The sequence below is a fragment of the Hemiscyllium ocellatum genome, chromosome 46, assembly GCF_020745735.1.
Source record: "Hemiscyllium ocellatum isolate sHemOce1 chromosome 46, sHemOce1.pat.X.cur, whole genome shotgun sequence".
Taxonomy (NCBI): Eukaryota; Metazoa; Chordata; class Chondrichthyes; order Orectolobiformes; family Hemiscylliidae; genus Hemiscyllium; species Hemiscyllium ocellatum.
Genome location: NC_083446.1, coordinates 1284557 through 1300527, shown reverse-complemented (window position 1 = coordinate 1300527; position 15971 = coordinate 1284557). Strand labels below are relative to the sequence as shown.

General features: G+C 43.0%; 1 protein-coding gene across 5 annotated transcripts in view; it reads right to left on the bottom strand.

The window, feature by feature from the left end:
• The window catches only part of mta2 (metastasis associated 1 family, member 2), a 79208-nt gene that overhangs the window by 20970 nt on the left and 42267 nt on the right, over positions 1–15971 (bottom strand). For all 5 annotated transcript variants that reach the window (XM_060855845.1, XM_060855840.1, XM_060855842.1 and 2 more), the window contains 12 exons: positions 15404–15467; positions 14480–14597; positions 14094–14196; positions 12280–12379; positions 11277–11465; positions 8697–8771; positions 7255–7313; positions 4832–4944; positions 3398–3540; positions 2554–2770; positions 1406–1504; positions 507–635 (listed from right to left, as the gene is read on the bottom strand). In XM_060855845.1, the coding sequence (XP_060711828.1) occupies positions 507–635; positions 1406–1504; positions 2554–2770; positions 3398–3540; positions 4832–4944; positions 7255–7313; positions 8697–8771; positions 11277–11465; positions 12280–12379; positions 14094–14196; positions 14480–14597; positions 15404–15467 (1409 nt within the window). The remainder of the gene's footprint in view (positions 1–506; positions 636–1405; positions 1505–2553; positions 2771–3397; positions 3541–4831; positions 4945–7254; positions 7314–8696; positions 8772–11276; positions 11466–12279; positions 12380–14093; positions 14197–14479; positions 14598–15403; positions 15468–15971) is intronic.

Below are 15971 nucleotides of genomic sequence, written 5' to 3'. Positions count from 1 at the left end.
GAAATTTGAAAGGTTCTGTCGGCTATTTTGACAGCTGCAGTCAAATGATAAGTACATAAGGCAGGTGTGAGATTAGGGTGCCAACTGGTCAGGGGGGAATAAGGTGCCATTTGGGTGGGATAAGGCATTAATGGGTATGCCTCTAGATGGGGAGGATGACAAGGGGAAACACAGTAAGATGCCACATGGGCACCATGCTTTGGTTGGAATGGGGGCCAGGTAAGTAATGCAGTGTTTAAGGTAGGCGGGGGTAAGGGAAATCAAGTCTGGCAAGGAGGTGGGGAGATTGGGTGGGTCTTTGTGGGCAGTTGGGGATACCTAGTGCTCAACATATATAAAATTTTTGTGACTGAAGAGGTATTAACACACATATCCTCTCAGACAGTAACACAGCATCAACAATTCCATGAGGTCACACATGTTTCGAGACCATGGTGATTCTGATGAGAATTCTAACCTCTGGATGCAGACGTATTGAGTAGTCAGCACAAGTGCGTACAACTTACTTTCCACTCCGTTTTGTTTGCTGAAGGTGCGTTTCCCCAGCAGGGGCAGCATTCCACGGTTAATGTTTAGGATGCTTCGGTTTGTCTCACTCCCTTTTAGAATCCTTGGCTTCACTGGACCACGTGCCGCTGCAATTTAAACATACTCAGTGTGAAAATAAAGCCTGCATTTATCCATACATCCAACTCATTACAGTGCACACATCCACAGTCACATAACCTTTACAACACTGTGAGATTGTTTGTTCAGGTAGGAATGTTGGGACAGGACAATGGAGAAACAGTGCAAAACAATAAGGATCTTGGGCATTCACTTCCACACAGAAAGCAGCTCAGTTTAGTCAAAGATTTTGAATGATGCAGCACAGACGCTTACTTGGTCCACTGTGACTGTGCTGGCTCTTTCAACAATCTGTCAAATTTGGCCCACTCCTTCTAGCACTTCCGTGTAACCCTGTACATTTTTCCACTTTGAATATTTATTCAATTCACTCTTTGAAAAGTCGTTAATCTGTTTCTACCGTCTGTTCAGCAGCACTTCCCAGATTGACTGCTTAGGAACTTTTCCTCACCCAAGCCACATTTTTCCAGTTTGGAAAGTCATCAAAAATCTCAACTTTCTCTTTCTCCCCAAAACACTTACATAAAATTACTGGACTTAAAAAAGTATCAAAACATTATAGATAACATCCTGATAATGAAGCATTTTCTGCAGTGCACTGGAAAACTTAGGCCTCCAACAATGTGACCAAACACCAAGGATCGCGCTCACAAACAGCACCTACCCAAGGTGAGGAGGTCACCGAAGGGCACTGTTCTAGAATTAGATGGGAAAATCAAAACAAAAAAGGTTGAGGGAATTGTTAACCCCTCAGCTCATTTACTTAAATGTGACTTACCCAATTCGCCCAACTCCTTCATGATATTAGCTAATGTAGGCCGTGCCACAGGCCGGATCCTGAGTGGTTTTATTGCTGCTTTTGGAAGTCTGACAGCACCTAAGGGGAAAACAGAACCAGCTTCAAATCTCACAGCAGGGGTGTGTATGCGTGTCTATGTTGGGGATTGCTGTGTGGGGAGAAACGAGAGGGAGGACAGGTCAGTCGGTCAGTGAGCAGGTAAAGACAAACCACAGCTTCTACTGCCAATAGATATGTTTGTTAGGCATCTAATAGTTATACGACCAAAGCTGCTAAATGGAGTTGTGATCAGCCATTATTAAACTGAAAGACAGATCAACCTCCAGGTTTTGATTGGCTACGTCCTGTTGCTATTCCTCCAGTACCATAAACTCTGAAGCAAAGTTGTCACTCCAGTATCCCAATTCTTTCCCAAGAGCTTGAAATTCAAATTCTTAATTAACTAATTGAAGCTCCAGCATCAGTAGTGTAAGCAAGTTCTCTGACAAGGGGGTTTAATCGTGGAACATACAGGAATAAAGATTTCTTTAAACAGATATCTTCATTAAGTATGTTTCCTCGTTAATAAGATATCCATTAAGAGTTGATAAGGTTAAGTAGCATGCACATCTTTCACTTTGCTCCATTTGTCAAAATGCTATAAAAAAGTTAACCTCACAACTACCTCAAACATTAAACCTGACACACAAAACTGATCAGTGAATTGAGACCTTACAAAATATTTAGTTATGTAAAACTTCATCCCTATTGGTGCACTTTGTGCTGAACTATTGTGTAATAACACTAACTGGTCATGTAAGCATGCGTGCGATGTGAAGTATTTTTCACGCCTGACAGCCAAAAACTGCCTGGGTAAAGGACACTGCTCCTGATCACCCAAATGGATTTATTAGTAACTGATATTGATGGCTCCTAATTCTGGTTTTCCAGTCAACAGAAACATCTTGTCTACCTCTATTCGGTTGAAATCTTATTACTGGATTGGCATCCCTTCACTCTTTCGCTTGTCTTCAGAAAGCAGAGCCTTGTTCAACATGGCTGTAATCAACAGCAAGACATTGGGGAGACTGAAGAAGCATGTTTTGTTTAAAGATTTGCCCAGTCCTTGACTGACAGGGCCTCCTTACATTCAGTCTTGATGGCTCCGATGTTGACAGGGATATAAGGGCGTCTTGCTGCCCTCCTCGGCCGGAGGATATCATCGCAGAGTCGCCGAGCAACACGGGTCAACTTGGTTGTCTGGAGGAGGAATGTCTGCCGGTTCTTGGCCAGGAGTTTGGAGCTGTTATACGACAGCAAACCCTGAGGATCCTGGCGGCCATACGACCCCTTCGATCTGGGCTCCTGCAAACAAAATAAAAAGCATGGAGAGTTTGAGAAGCTAGCACTCAGGTAACGTGCTTTAAGACAACAATTAAAAAAAAGACACAAGGACGATTAAGAAAGAAAAGGAACTGCAAGTGTGGAATTTGAAAATGACAAGTGCACAGCGTGGTAAACTGCTGAATGTTTCAAGAATGAACCTTCATCAGAAAAAGAACCTTCAACATTATCTACACTAATGCAAACTCATCTACACTTCTCGTGTTTCTCTTTCCCTTTTATCTTTCCAGAAGGAGTGATTGTGCACACCAGAAAGGAACACCATGCCTGAGAGGAAGAGAGAGCCAGCTAGGCAGTCAGAGAAAGAGAAGTGAAAGAGACATACAAACAGAACAGGGAGCAAACAGGAAGACTGAGGAGAAACACAGACAGAGTGAAAGGCAGACATTTTTATATGGTCCCTTTTCTTTATAAGTTGAAAGCTACACAGAAAGGCAGTTACAGGGAGAGAAAAAGTCTCTACCAACAAACAACGCACTAGAAGACAAATTATTAAATGATCACACAACTGCTTCTTTGGTACAAAGCGAAGGATAGGGTTGCATGCTACTCTGAGACAATAAGGTGATAGTTTCATTGCAATCTTACTGAAGGAGGTCGTGACTTTTCCCCATCAAGTGCTGTTGGCGTCTTTAGGCCACCATACTTCTTCCAGTAGATCCAACAGGATGCACATAGCCGACACTGCATGTTGGGTGGTCCCCAGGCATACCACTGTGGAGACTGTGTGGCTGGAGGACAAGGCAATTCGACAGCAATTAGTGTTTGACCAACCAATAAACTAATAGCTTTAAAGATTAATCAAGTACCACGCCTCTCCCTCCCCATAAGTAGCCAATTCATCAGGGTACAGCTCTTTGCATTTTCCTTGGGGATTCTAACTAGCAAGCAACTAGAAACTACTAGACCAGATGGACTATCACAAATGTACACTCCACCCTACCACTATGTTCACCCAACATCCCAACTTCACATTGCTGAGTTTCTCCAGCATCTTCTGTTGCAAAGTTTTCAGTTTCAGATTTCTATTATATATTTTGCTTTTATCAGAATGGGGATACCTGTCACACTTCCGGCCCTCTCACCTAATCCAGGGTGGTGAAGGTCAGAGGGACAGAGAGTAAGGATCCAACATTCTTTGCTTATGGTATTTAACAGAGTATCCTGCACCGCTTATGCAGCTGCGGAAAAGAGAGTGAAAACCTAATCCTAGAGGCTAGCCACTTTGAAATAGGCTGCACCTTACTTGAAACAAAAACTTGTCCCAGGTCCTGTTTAACAGCACACATTTGTATGAATATAAGCTACAATCCAATAATGGCCAAGAGAACCTCACAGAGTACATAGTCTATATACTGTATGATATTACAAGCTAAATATGGGTTGGCCTATATGTAGGTAAATGCAGGTTATTAAATTCAGCATACAAGCCAGTGTCACATTGTTGATTAATCATGTTAAGTCTGTGCCAGTTCATAGAAAGATATTTCCAATTAATCCCTCATCTTCCTGTACTTCTCCTGTAGCACTGCAAATTGTTTCCCTTTATGTATTTAACCAATTCCTTTCCAAATATCCCTAAGGAAACTGCTTCCACTACCTTTTCAGGTCTTCCAGATTACAACTTGCTTTCCTAACAAATTCTCATCTTTCCCTGGTGCGTTTGCCAATCACCTTTCGTCATCTTCTCTGCTCTCAGGAGAACAACCTGGTGTTTCTCCACTCCATTACCCCTTGTACCACTCTAGAAAATCTGCTCTACACGCTTTCAGAAACTTAACATCCTTCCTAACATGAATGGTCTAGAATCGGTGTCACAAAACAGCTTCTTTGACCGGTCCCACTATGTTGACAGATATGTGCATGCACACCTTCAGATTCTGTCCCTGTAACAACTTTAGGTGGATTAAGGATGTAAAACATTATCGCCTGGAAACATGACCCGTACAATGGTTTTAATCCTGCCCAACGCCAGATAAAATATGAACCTTAACTAGACTAAAAGGCTTTCCCTCCACTTACTGTGACAGCTCTCGCAAGTTAGGCCAGCTGCAGATTTCTGGTATCCCGTAGCTCCGTTCATCATTCCCCCTTTTGTCCCAACGCATACAATCTGATTAGGGTTGGGCTTCGTACTGCAAAGCAAGAAAATAAATAGACTATTGAGAGGAAGTTAGGGTCAATGAGGAAGAAATAAGAAATGAGGATTGCTATTCAGATAGAAAGACAGGACAACAGCTTGAAGCTATATAATGTTTTAAAGCAGTCAAAGACCCCAGGCTGCTTCACATGTGGGTACTCAGACCAAAATAAAACCACAAAATACCTGCCAGGCAACCACATGTTTGGCCCAAGAGATAGGTTTTAAGGTGCATCTTCAAAGTGGAGGTAAGAGAGGGGGAGGGACTCAGAGATGAATTGAAGAAGTTTAGTGTCCTGGCAGCTCAATGCACAGGTACCAACAGTAAAGTGACAGAAATCAGTGATGTGCAAGAGGCCAGAGTTTAACAAACACTGAAATCTCAGAGGATTGTAAAGTTGGAGGCGGTTACTGAAGTGAAGAACAGAAGGACAGGACTTAAAAGATGATATGTCACCAAAACAACTGGGAGCACAAGGATGTTGAGTGAATGGGTTTGATGCTGAAAGGGGGAAGAGTGGCCAGGTCAGCAAGCTAAATGGAAAGAATCCAAGGAAAGATAATTTTTCTTTATTCACTCCTGAGATGTGGGCATCACTTGTTAGGCTAACATTTATTGGCCATCTCTAGTTACCCTTAAAAGTGGTTTTGAACTAGCATCTTGAACCATTGCTGTTCACGTGGTGTCGGGACATCCACTATGTTGGGGAGGGAATCCAGGTTTTGGACCCAACAACAGTGATCTGTTTTCAACTTAATGGCTGTTTTTCAGATTTGAGAAATTGGAGTGAAATCATTGCTCTCTAGAATATTTACAGAAATAAATATTCTGGGAGGTGGTCAAATTTGTAGATGACACAGAAATACACTATGTGATTAACAGTTAGGATTTGAAGAGATCAGAGACAGATAAAATAGTTGAACAAAAGTGATACACATTAATTTGAAATATTTCCTTAGGAAGGAAGAATAAAAATTTGACAGAAGAGTTATTAAATGGTACAACCTGAAGAATGAAGGAGCAGGGAGTGGTTCAGCTGGACAAATCTTCAAAGTGGAAGTAGAGACAGAGTGAGATCTGTAGAAACCATTCTTTAGGCTGCAGTGAGAACACCATGTACAGGCTGTGTATTTGACTTCAAAGAGGGTCTCAAGTTGAAAGGAATAGAGCAATGTACTAATAGGAGAACAGGAAATTCAGGTGCAGCATAATCAGCTACATTGACCAAGTAAACAGAAAAGCCTGTTTGGATTTTGCTAGGGCAGAGAATTATTGGACAGAAATAATCAGGGAGGAGTATTCTATAATGTATTTTAAAAAGGAAATAAATGACAAGGGATTATGAAACAACATGCAGCGGGACTACATGGACAACTCTATGTACCCCTGCTGTACTGATATTATTTACAATGATAGGTTGAGATGCCACAGCTGGATCAGAACTTGACAAGTATCTGGCAATCCAATGTTTTCTCCTTTAATGAAAACACCAATAAACATGGGACTATATTATCATACATATCAGCTGTGGTTCAACGGTAGGCCAATGCTTGTAACCAGTACTGCTGTCAGGGGTTCAGGATCGTGGAAGCAACGTGCAGTTACATGGTCAGTTTTGAGGGAGCACCATACTGTCAGAGGGTCAGCACTGAGGGAGCACTGCATTGTCTAAGGGTCAGTGTTGAGAGACTGTCACAAGGTCAGAACTGAGGAAACAATGCACTTTCGGAGGTTCAGTGTTGAGAAAGCACTGCACTGTCAGAAGGTCAGCAATAAAGGAATGTCATGCTGTCGGAGGGTCAGTACTGAGGGAGTATTGCACCATCTGAGGGTCTGTCATAAGGAAGAACCACGTTTGAGGGTCAGGATTAAGGAAGCACCGTGCTGTTGGAAGGTCATTACTGACAGAGTGCTGCACTGTCAGAGGGTGTACACTGAGAATTGCTGTGCAGTCAGGGTGAGGGAGCACTGCATCATTGAAGGATCAGCACAGAGATTACCTATCATCTGAAGTGATAAATGTATACATGATTTGCTGTCTCAAGTTGATGCAACACTTCCTGAAGAGCAAGATAGTTTCCTTGTGTTTTGTGGCCAACATGCATACTTCAGTTAATATCACAAACATGTCTGTTTTAACATTATCACACAGCAGTTTGTCAGAGCTTACTTTGAATGAAGTGCTGCTGCTTTCTACATTACAACATTGTCTACATTTTCAATGTGCTTCTCAGGATGTTAATGACAATGAATATTTAATCATTCTTCTAACTTAGTTCACTTCCGGGTTGGGTGTCCACTTACTAGGTAGGAATGTAGACCTGCTTCAGTTTGCTGTCAGCTTCAGCTACTTTCAACCTTTTCTGTAACAGAAGGAGAGAATATCTATGAAAGTGATGTGATACACTGCCTCACAATTGCGACCAAGTTCTGACACAGCAGTTCTCAGAACTGGAACAGTTCTGATAGAAGGTCAGTTCTAAAAAACCTTGGACATTGGTAGTGTAGGAGGGAATTGCTTCCATATAGGCTCAGGAGGGTGTGATACTTCCAGCTTTGGAAATGAAGGCTTAAGAGTGCAAAAATAAAGAAGATTTTATCTTGTCAGTATCTTATCCGATACATCTGGCTGAAGTGGCAAAAAACAGAAGCCAGGCATGGGCTAACCGTGAGTTGGCAGGACGATTTCTGGGCACAGCCTTTCACCTATATTCTTAGAACACAATACACAACTGACACAAGGCATACCCAACGGAAAAGTCAATGACAAAATGGAGTTCCCAAAATAAACACAGTAACTGTCAATTAAAGGAACCTGTCATTCTAATTAAGCCCAGGAAGAAAGGGTTGCGCAAGGGAGAGAGGTTAAATTGATTAAACTCATGTTCCCTGCAGTTTTTAATTAAATTCATTCATGGGATGAAGGCGTTGCTGGCTAGGCCAGCATTTATTGCCCATCCCTAATTGCTCAGGGGGCAGTTAAGAGTTAACCACATAGGCCAGACCACGTGAGGTCAGCAGTTTCCTTCCCTAAAGGACATAAGTGAACCAGATGTTTTATTTCCGACAATCAATAATGGATTCATGGTCATCTTTGGACTCTTAATTCCAGAATTGTCTTTTATATCGAATTCAAATTGCATCATCTGCCGCGGCTGGATTTGAACCCGGGTCCCCAGAACATTACCTGGGTCTCTGGATTAACTCATAAATTTGGAAGAATGAGAGATAATTGAATTGAAAAATGTAACATCCTTCATGAGCTTGACAAAGCTGGTGCCGAGGAAATGTTTCGTCAGCTGGGTCATCTGCAACTTAATGTTGCAGTTTCACGGTAAGTGGCTGGCCATTTCATATGAAGACAAGAAGTTCCTTCACGTGAATTCGGAGCATGAGTACGCCACTTACCCCACCCCCCCAAGCCTGTTCAGCCTTTCAAAACAATCATGCCTGACCTGATTACTCCACATTCCTGCCTATCCCGCTAACCTTTTCCTGCAACCTCGGCCTTAAGGATATTCAAGGACTTTCATTCCACTGTATTTTCAGGAAGACCGTTCCAAAGACTCATGACTCTTCGGGGAGATAACCAGAGTCCGCAGTACTTTGCTTTAATTTGGGACTATGATTAAAATCGGTGCAAATGTGATGACTTTTCCCATTAACAATGAACATTCACAAGATCAATTTCTAGACTGTACTTACTTTAGTTGTAGACTCAGTCTAAGTAGAAAGATCCATCTCACCTGTTGGATGTATCGGTCTGTGGTCTTCCACATGTAATAAAATTGGACTATACTGGCCAACGATTTCCAGGGTAACTGCAAAATGGATTGAAACAATACTAATGAGAGTGGGAATGTGAGTGAGACAGGGCATCATGGAGAGCCCCACTCTCCCTCTCTAACTTCCTCCAGCATCTGTAACCAACGTTCCCTCTAAGCAACATAGCTGCTCCACAATTCTACATACACTGACTGCAGCAGAAACTACTGGTTCCTGAAGTCACTACATGGAGGCCCATGCAACCAGAAAGGAAATTGGAGGGAACACTCCATACAACTCTTCCCTAGCTCTAATCTCTTCCAGCCCATCCAAACTCCTTTCCTAGCTCTACAATCTCTTCTAGCCCATACAACCTCCTTCCCTCTAATCCCCTGGAAACCTCCCAATCTCAACTTGTCAAGTTGTCCATGAAAGTGGATAAATCCCGAGTACCCGATCAGGTGTACCCTAGAACTCTGTGGAAAGCTAGGGAAGTGATTGCTGGGTCTCTTACGGAGATATTTGTATCATCGATAGTCTCAGGTGTGGTGCCTGAAGACTGGAGGTTGGCAAACGTGGTGCCACTGTTTAAGAAAGGTGGTAAGGACTAGCCAGGGAACTATAAACCAGTGGCTTGATGTCAGTGGTGGGCAAGTTGTTGGAGGGAATCCTGAGGGACAGGATGTACATGTATTTGGAAAGGCAAGGACGGATTAAAGGTAGTCAAGTCAGCATGGCGTCGTACATGGGAAATCCTGTCTCACAAACTTGATTGAGGTTTTTGAAGAAGTAACAAAGAGGATTGATGAGGGCACAGCTGTAGATGTAATGTATACGGACTTCAGAAAGGCGTTTGACAAGGTTCCTCACGGGAGACTGGTGAGCAAGATTAGATGTCATAGAATACAGGGAGAACTCGGCATTTGGATACAGAACTGGCTGAAAAGTTGGAGGCAGAGGGAGGTGTTGGAGGGTTGTTTTTCAGACTGGAGGCCTGTGACCAGTGGAGTGACACAAGGATCGATACTGGGTCCACTACGCTTCATCATTTATATAAATCATTTGGATGTGAGCATAAGAGGTATAGTTAGTATGTTTGCTGATGATATCAAATTTGGAGATGTAGTGGACAGCGAAGAAGGTTACCTCAGATTACAATAGGATCTGGACCAGTTGGGCCAACGGGCTGAGAAGTGGCAGATGGAGTTTAATTCAGATAAATGCGAGGTGCTGCATTTTGGGAAAGCAAATCTTAGCAGGACTTATACACTTAATGGTAAGGTCCTAGGGAGTGTTACTGAACAAAGAGACCTTGGAGTGCAGGTTCATAGCTCCTTGAAAGTCAAGTAGCAAGTAGATAGGATAATGAAGGCGACATTTGGCATGCTTTCCTTTATTGGTCAGAGTACTGAGTACAGGAGTTGGAAGGTCATGTTGCGGCTGTATAGGAAATTGGTTAGGCCACTGTTGGAATATTGCATGCAATTCTAGCCTCCTTCCTATCGGAAAGTTGTTGTGAAACTTGAAATGGTTCAGAAAAGATTTACAAGGATGTTGCCAGGGTTGGAGGATTTGAGCTGTAGGGAGAGGTTGAATAGACTCGGGCTGTTTACCCGGGAGCGTCGGAGGCTGAGGGGTGACCTTATAGAAGTTTATAAAATCATGAGGGGCATGGATGGGATAAATAGACAAAGTGCTTCTCCCGGGTGGGGGAGTCCAGAACTAGAGAGGATAGGTTTCGGGTGAGAGGGGAAAGACATAAAAGAGACCTCGGGCAACATGTTCACTCAGATGGTGCACGCATTTGGAATGAGCTGCCAGAGGAAGTGGTGAAGACTAGTACAATTGCAACATTTAAAAGGCATCTGGATGGGTTTTTGAATAGGAAGGGTTTGGAGGGATATGGGCCGGGTGCTGGTAGGTGGGACTAGATTGGGTTGGGATATCCAGTCAGCATGGACAAGTTGGACCGAAGGGTCTGTTTCTGTGCTGCAAATCTCTATGACTCTATGAACTAAGTAACTTCCTCCAGCCCCTGCTATCCTCATCTCTATAACCTTCTCCAGCCCCTACATCCTTGCCTACCTATTACCTTTTTCAGCCCCTACACCCCTTCTTATCACTAACTTCTTCCAGGCCAAACTACCCTCTAAGATCTCAGTGCTCCTCCAAATCTGGCCTCTTGCATATCACTGATGGTCACCAATGGTGCCATGCCTTCAGCAGTCTGGCCGTTGAGTTGTAGATTCGCTCCCTAAATCTCCCAGCCTCTCTCTCTTATTTGCTAAAGATACAATATAAATTATGTTTTATCAATTGATGCAATCCACAGATGATTATTGTACTGTGGGAGCGGAGGGTAGGAGGTGCAGAAAGTGGGGGACAGGGGAAAGAGAAAAGAGAGAGAGAGATAGACAGACAGAGAGAAGAAAAATAAAGAGACTTCCTTTCTCTAGCTCTCCCTTCCTCTCTGGCTTTAGCTGCACAGCTGCTCTACTATAAGTGTGAGGCCTTCACTCACACTGTACACAATGCCAAGGAACCAAAGACAGGGAACTTACAAAGTCTTGTCTAATGTCTGTGAAATCCTTGCCATATTTTTCTAGCGCCTCCTCAAAAAGCATAGCTTCAGACGATGACCACTCCTCCATCTCATCCCGACACAATACAGGCCCTCCTTGTGGTACTAAAGTTGACATTGCTTTGGCAAGATCGTAGCAGTTACGTTGTAGCGTATCCATGGCATGGAACTGGAAAAGAAGCAGAGTTGAAATTTTATGTAGTGGGGGAAAGGGATGCAAACGCTACCAGAAGCTCACTCCAATATACCGCTTGTTGTAATCAAATGAGACACTAGTTGGACAGTGGATTTCAAATTCAGAAATAAGACAGCTTAAATGCAAATATTTTCACTTAATCGGATTAGTTGGTTATCGATCTTTGCATTGTTTGATTCCAAGTTCTTACAGAAACAAATGTAATTTAAGGATGTTTGCAAGTGAAAGAATTAAATATTGCTGTTTTCGTGTATGGAATGAACTGCCAGAGGAAGTGGTGGAGGCTGGTACAATTGCAACATTTAAGAGGCATTTGGATGGGTATATGAATAGGAAGGGTTTGGAGGAATATGGACCAGGTTCTGGCAGGTGGGACTAGATTGCGTTGGGATATCTGGTTGGCGTGGATAGGTTGGACCGAAGGGTCTGTTCCATGCTGTACAACTATGACTCTAATTACTGTACTGCAGCTTGAAATGATTATATAGTGGTGCGGGTGGGACTAGGCAGATGAAAGCACAAGACTTTAAGAATAACTAATAGGTATTCAGACATCAGTGGGCTGTATCATTCTAACACAAGTGCCTGGATCCTCAAACTGTCAACTGTTTGGTGTATGTGCAGAACATTTACACAGCTTGGGTAGTGCAAGACACAGCAGCTATTTGGGTTTGCTGGTGGTCAATTGCAATATCAAACCTGCAGCCACTATTCCACAAGCACTGAACACCCTGCACCTCTGATGACTGCAGTCCCAAGATTGCTTGCAGTGTGCCAAAGGCATTACCAGTGTGATGTCCCTGGATGCTGCAGCTGCACTCATGTGTAAGCTGGGCTGCCTGATTGAGCTGCTGCAGTCTAAAGCACGGGCAAATGTTCCCACCGCTCTGTCAGAAGAAAACAAGAATATTAAATCAATACAGGGAACCAGCCAAACACAATCACCAGTCAATTGCAAGAACTTCCAAATGCAATTGTTTTAAGGATAATAATCTCAACGAACAAGGGAACAGGCCCACAGACAACACTGCTCCAAAGCCTCCCACACTTTGTTTCCTCAGGTAACACAGGAGACCTGATATAATAAGCTAGATTCACGCTCGCAGCTGGGGAGTGGCACTTACTGAAGCTGCAGGCAAGAAAAGAGTCAGATGTGAGACATGGATGTCAGCCATGACAGTCTTCCTGCCCAAGTCAGACCACTCTGATACAAATCCCAGATTGGAGACCTAAAACCAAAATCCAGGCTGACATTCCTGGTACCGGTTCAGAGGCAATACTCCCTTTTGGAGAAGTTGTCATTCAGAAGAAAAAAAACAGGTTCTACCTGCCCTTGTACACGATTGCTAAAAATCTAGCAGTGCTCATGTGAAAAGCGAGAGTAACGGGTCAGTATTAGGAAGGTGGCACTGGGCTGATAGTATCACTGGGCTGATAGTATCACTGGGCTGATAGTATCACTGGGCTGATAGTATCACTGGGCTGATAGTATCACTGGGCTGATAGTATCACTGGGCTGATAGTATCACTGGGCTGATAGTATCACTGGGCTGATAGTATCACTGGGCTGATAGTATCACTGGGCTGATAGTATCACTGGGCTGATAGTATCACTGGGCTGATAGTATCACTGGGCTGATAGTATCACTGGGCTGATAGTATCACTGGGCTGATAGTATCACTGGGCTGATAGTATCACTGGGCTGATAGTATCACTGGGCTGATAGTATCACTGGGCTGATAGTATCACTGGGCTGATAGTATCACTGGGCTGATAGTATCACTGGGCTGATAGTATCACTGGGCTGATAGTATCACTGGGCTGATAGTATCACTGGGCTGATAGTATCACTGGGCTGATAGTATCACTGGGCTGATAGTATCACTGGGCTGATAGTATCACTGGGCTAGTAAACTAGTTCTGGGACAGATTCGGTGAGATTTGAATTTAACAAAAATCTGAAACAAAAAAATTAGCATTTAAGCCATTGTCAATTGCTGCAAAAAAAAATCTGGTTCACTAAAGTCCTTTAGGGAAGGAAATCTGCTGTCCTTACCTGGTCTGATCCCTGGCCCACAACAATGCGGATGACTCAGGATGGGCAATAAATTCTAGCTTAGCCAGCGATGCCCACATCTCATGACTGAATTTTTAAAAAAGCTACCATCAATTGGCAAGGCTTTTTTTACCATTCTGATGTTTCTGATAACCTGTGGTGCATGAAATGTCCACTGTGACTTTATGTTTTAAGATTTCAAAAACACTTTTTTGGTTGTAATGGGCTTTGGGCTGCTATATAAATGCAAGCCTGTTTTCCTTTGTGTGTAAGAATGTAACTTAGAAGAGTAAAGCTGATAATTCACCATCTTCCTTCATTCAGCTTCCCCATTGCCATCTTATCAAGTTAACAGCCCAATGAGCCAAGTTGCTGTGGCTCAATGAGTACTGCTTTCCCCTACTCCAGCGCCTTGAGCACATCATTGACCCAGGCAACCTTCCCGATGCAGTACTGACAGAGTGCTACACTATCATCAGTAAAGGATTCTGAAAAGCTGAAGTTGTGAAAGGCACGATACTAGTTTTAAATTGGAGGAACCTACCGAGCCACGACCAGAAACTGGTCAATTTGCCGATCAGTCAGTGGATTATCTGGGTCCCATACTTTTGTTTCCATTTTCAGCTGGTTCCTATTATCTGATTCACCTGAAAAGTGAAAGAGAAAAGGGGGAGTGAAGATTCTCAAGGATTGGTACTTTCTCTGTTCTGTTCTCTGTCTGTCTATCCTGGGGACACCCCATTTCATGTGTATGTATTCTGATTGCTGAGACAGTATCCTGTTCTCTATTATACATTCACAAATCCACAATATGATTGCACAATACAAACAGCTAACGTCTGAGACACCATGGGCAGACTATTTTGAACACACAGCAGAGAGGGACACATAAACATGTGCGCATGCACACAGACCTCACTGAAATGTTACCTTCTGCCAGTTTGTCTGGGATGTCAGCCTGGTACTTGGGCCCAACTCTAATCTCCCCTTGGTCAGCTATCAGTGTCTTCTGCAAGGGGTCGAACACCAATGAGTAGTAGAAACAATCCTACAGGAGCACAGAAATAACTGATGGCTAAACAAGCACTTCAGAAAGCACTGACAGAAAGGCAGGTCCACGTGTACATTGTATACAGTGTCACATCACAATGATTCAGTGTTAACAGTGGTGTGTCATTTGGAACCATATGCACTTGAACTTTGAAAGCAACACCCAGCAGTACAAACAAAACGAAAGATTTAAACCTTACAAACTTGGGACATGTGTGAAGAGCATTCAGAGAAGATTAATATGCAAGTGAAGCTCTGGTGGACTCTCTCTCAAAGGGACCAATGAAGAACAATAAGAAAAAGAAACATATTGTGTATGGTAATGCTTCTTTAAAGCATTATAGCAATATGTGCAGTGATAATAATTATCTTTGTAGAAGGATGACGGAGGATTTGTAGAATGTTGCTGTACATTCCCCCAGTCAAAAAGGGAAAGAGAGAGCTAATGTGCATCATGCTTTTAACAAAGCAAAAACAACCAAGTGTAAGATGACAAGGGTTAGAAGTGAAGGAGTTTTGGAAGATATTACGACCTATGCACCAGAGCTTGGTTGGTAGGAGTCCCATTCAGGAGTAGAGCATGTCTTAGAGACAGAATTCCAGAGCTCAGGAGGCTAAAGTCACAGCTGCCAATGGTGGGTATAAAAGGGAATGAAGATGCACAGGGACCTGAAATATGGGAAGCACAGAGATCACAAGAGCTGGAGAAGGTGAGTGTTAAACTAATATTTATGGCTGCAAACCAGAATAACTATGCCCAAGCTGGTACTTCGTATAACAGAGCAACCACAAGCTGACAATTACCTCTCTATCCAGGTACTCGCTCAGCTGCTCAGTCTCATTCAGCAAAGCCACGTTGCATTTCCCTCTGAAAAACAAAACAACCGTATAATTAGAAACCAGGCAACACTGACCTCCAGATCCTCCTCTTTTCTCGATCTCTCTCTCAAGTGCTGCCTCTTACTCTTATTGATTCCTGCATCATAGCTTCATTTGGCAACCTAGACATTGATTATCACGCTATTTAACCATGTTAATCAAGAACATTGTTACTGAATCCAATAGTGTCTTATACAGTTAAAGAAAGTACTAAAAGGTTACAAAGTAAGATTAGAAAAGGACTGCCAAGGTAGTCCAGTATTTTGCAGCTGGCTTAAAATGACTGGTAGGAGGGGTTGGAGGATTTGGTGTAGATTTTCATTTAGGAGAAGCTGGAGATCTGAAACTCAGTGCTTGAAGGGATGATAAAGGCAAAAACCCTTATCCCATTTTTAAAACCTTACAAGGGTACAGACTAAGAGCTGGAAGGAGAATGTGGCAGAATAGCTCTCTCATTCAACATGGACACATTGAGCCCAATGGCTTCTTTTTG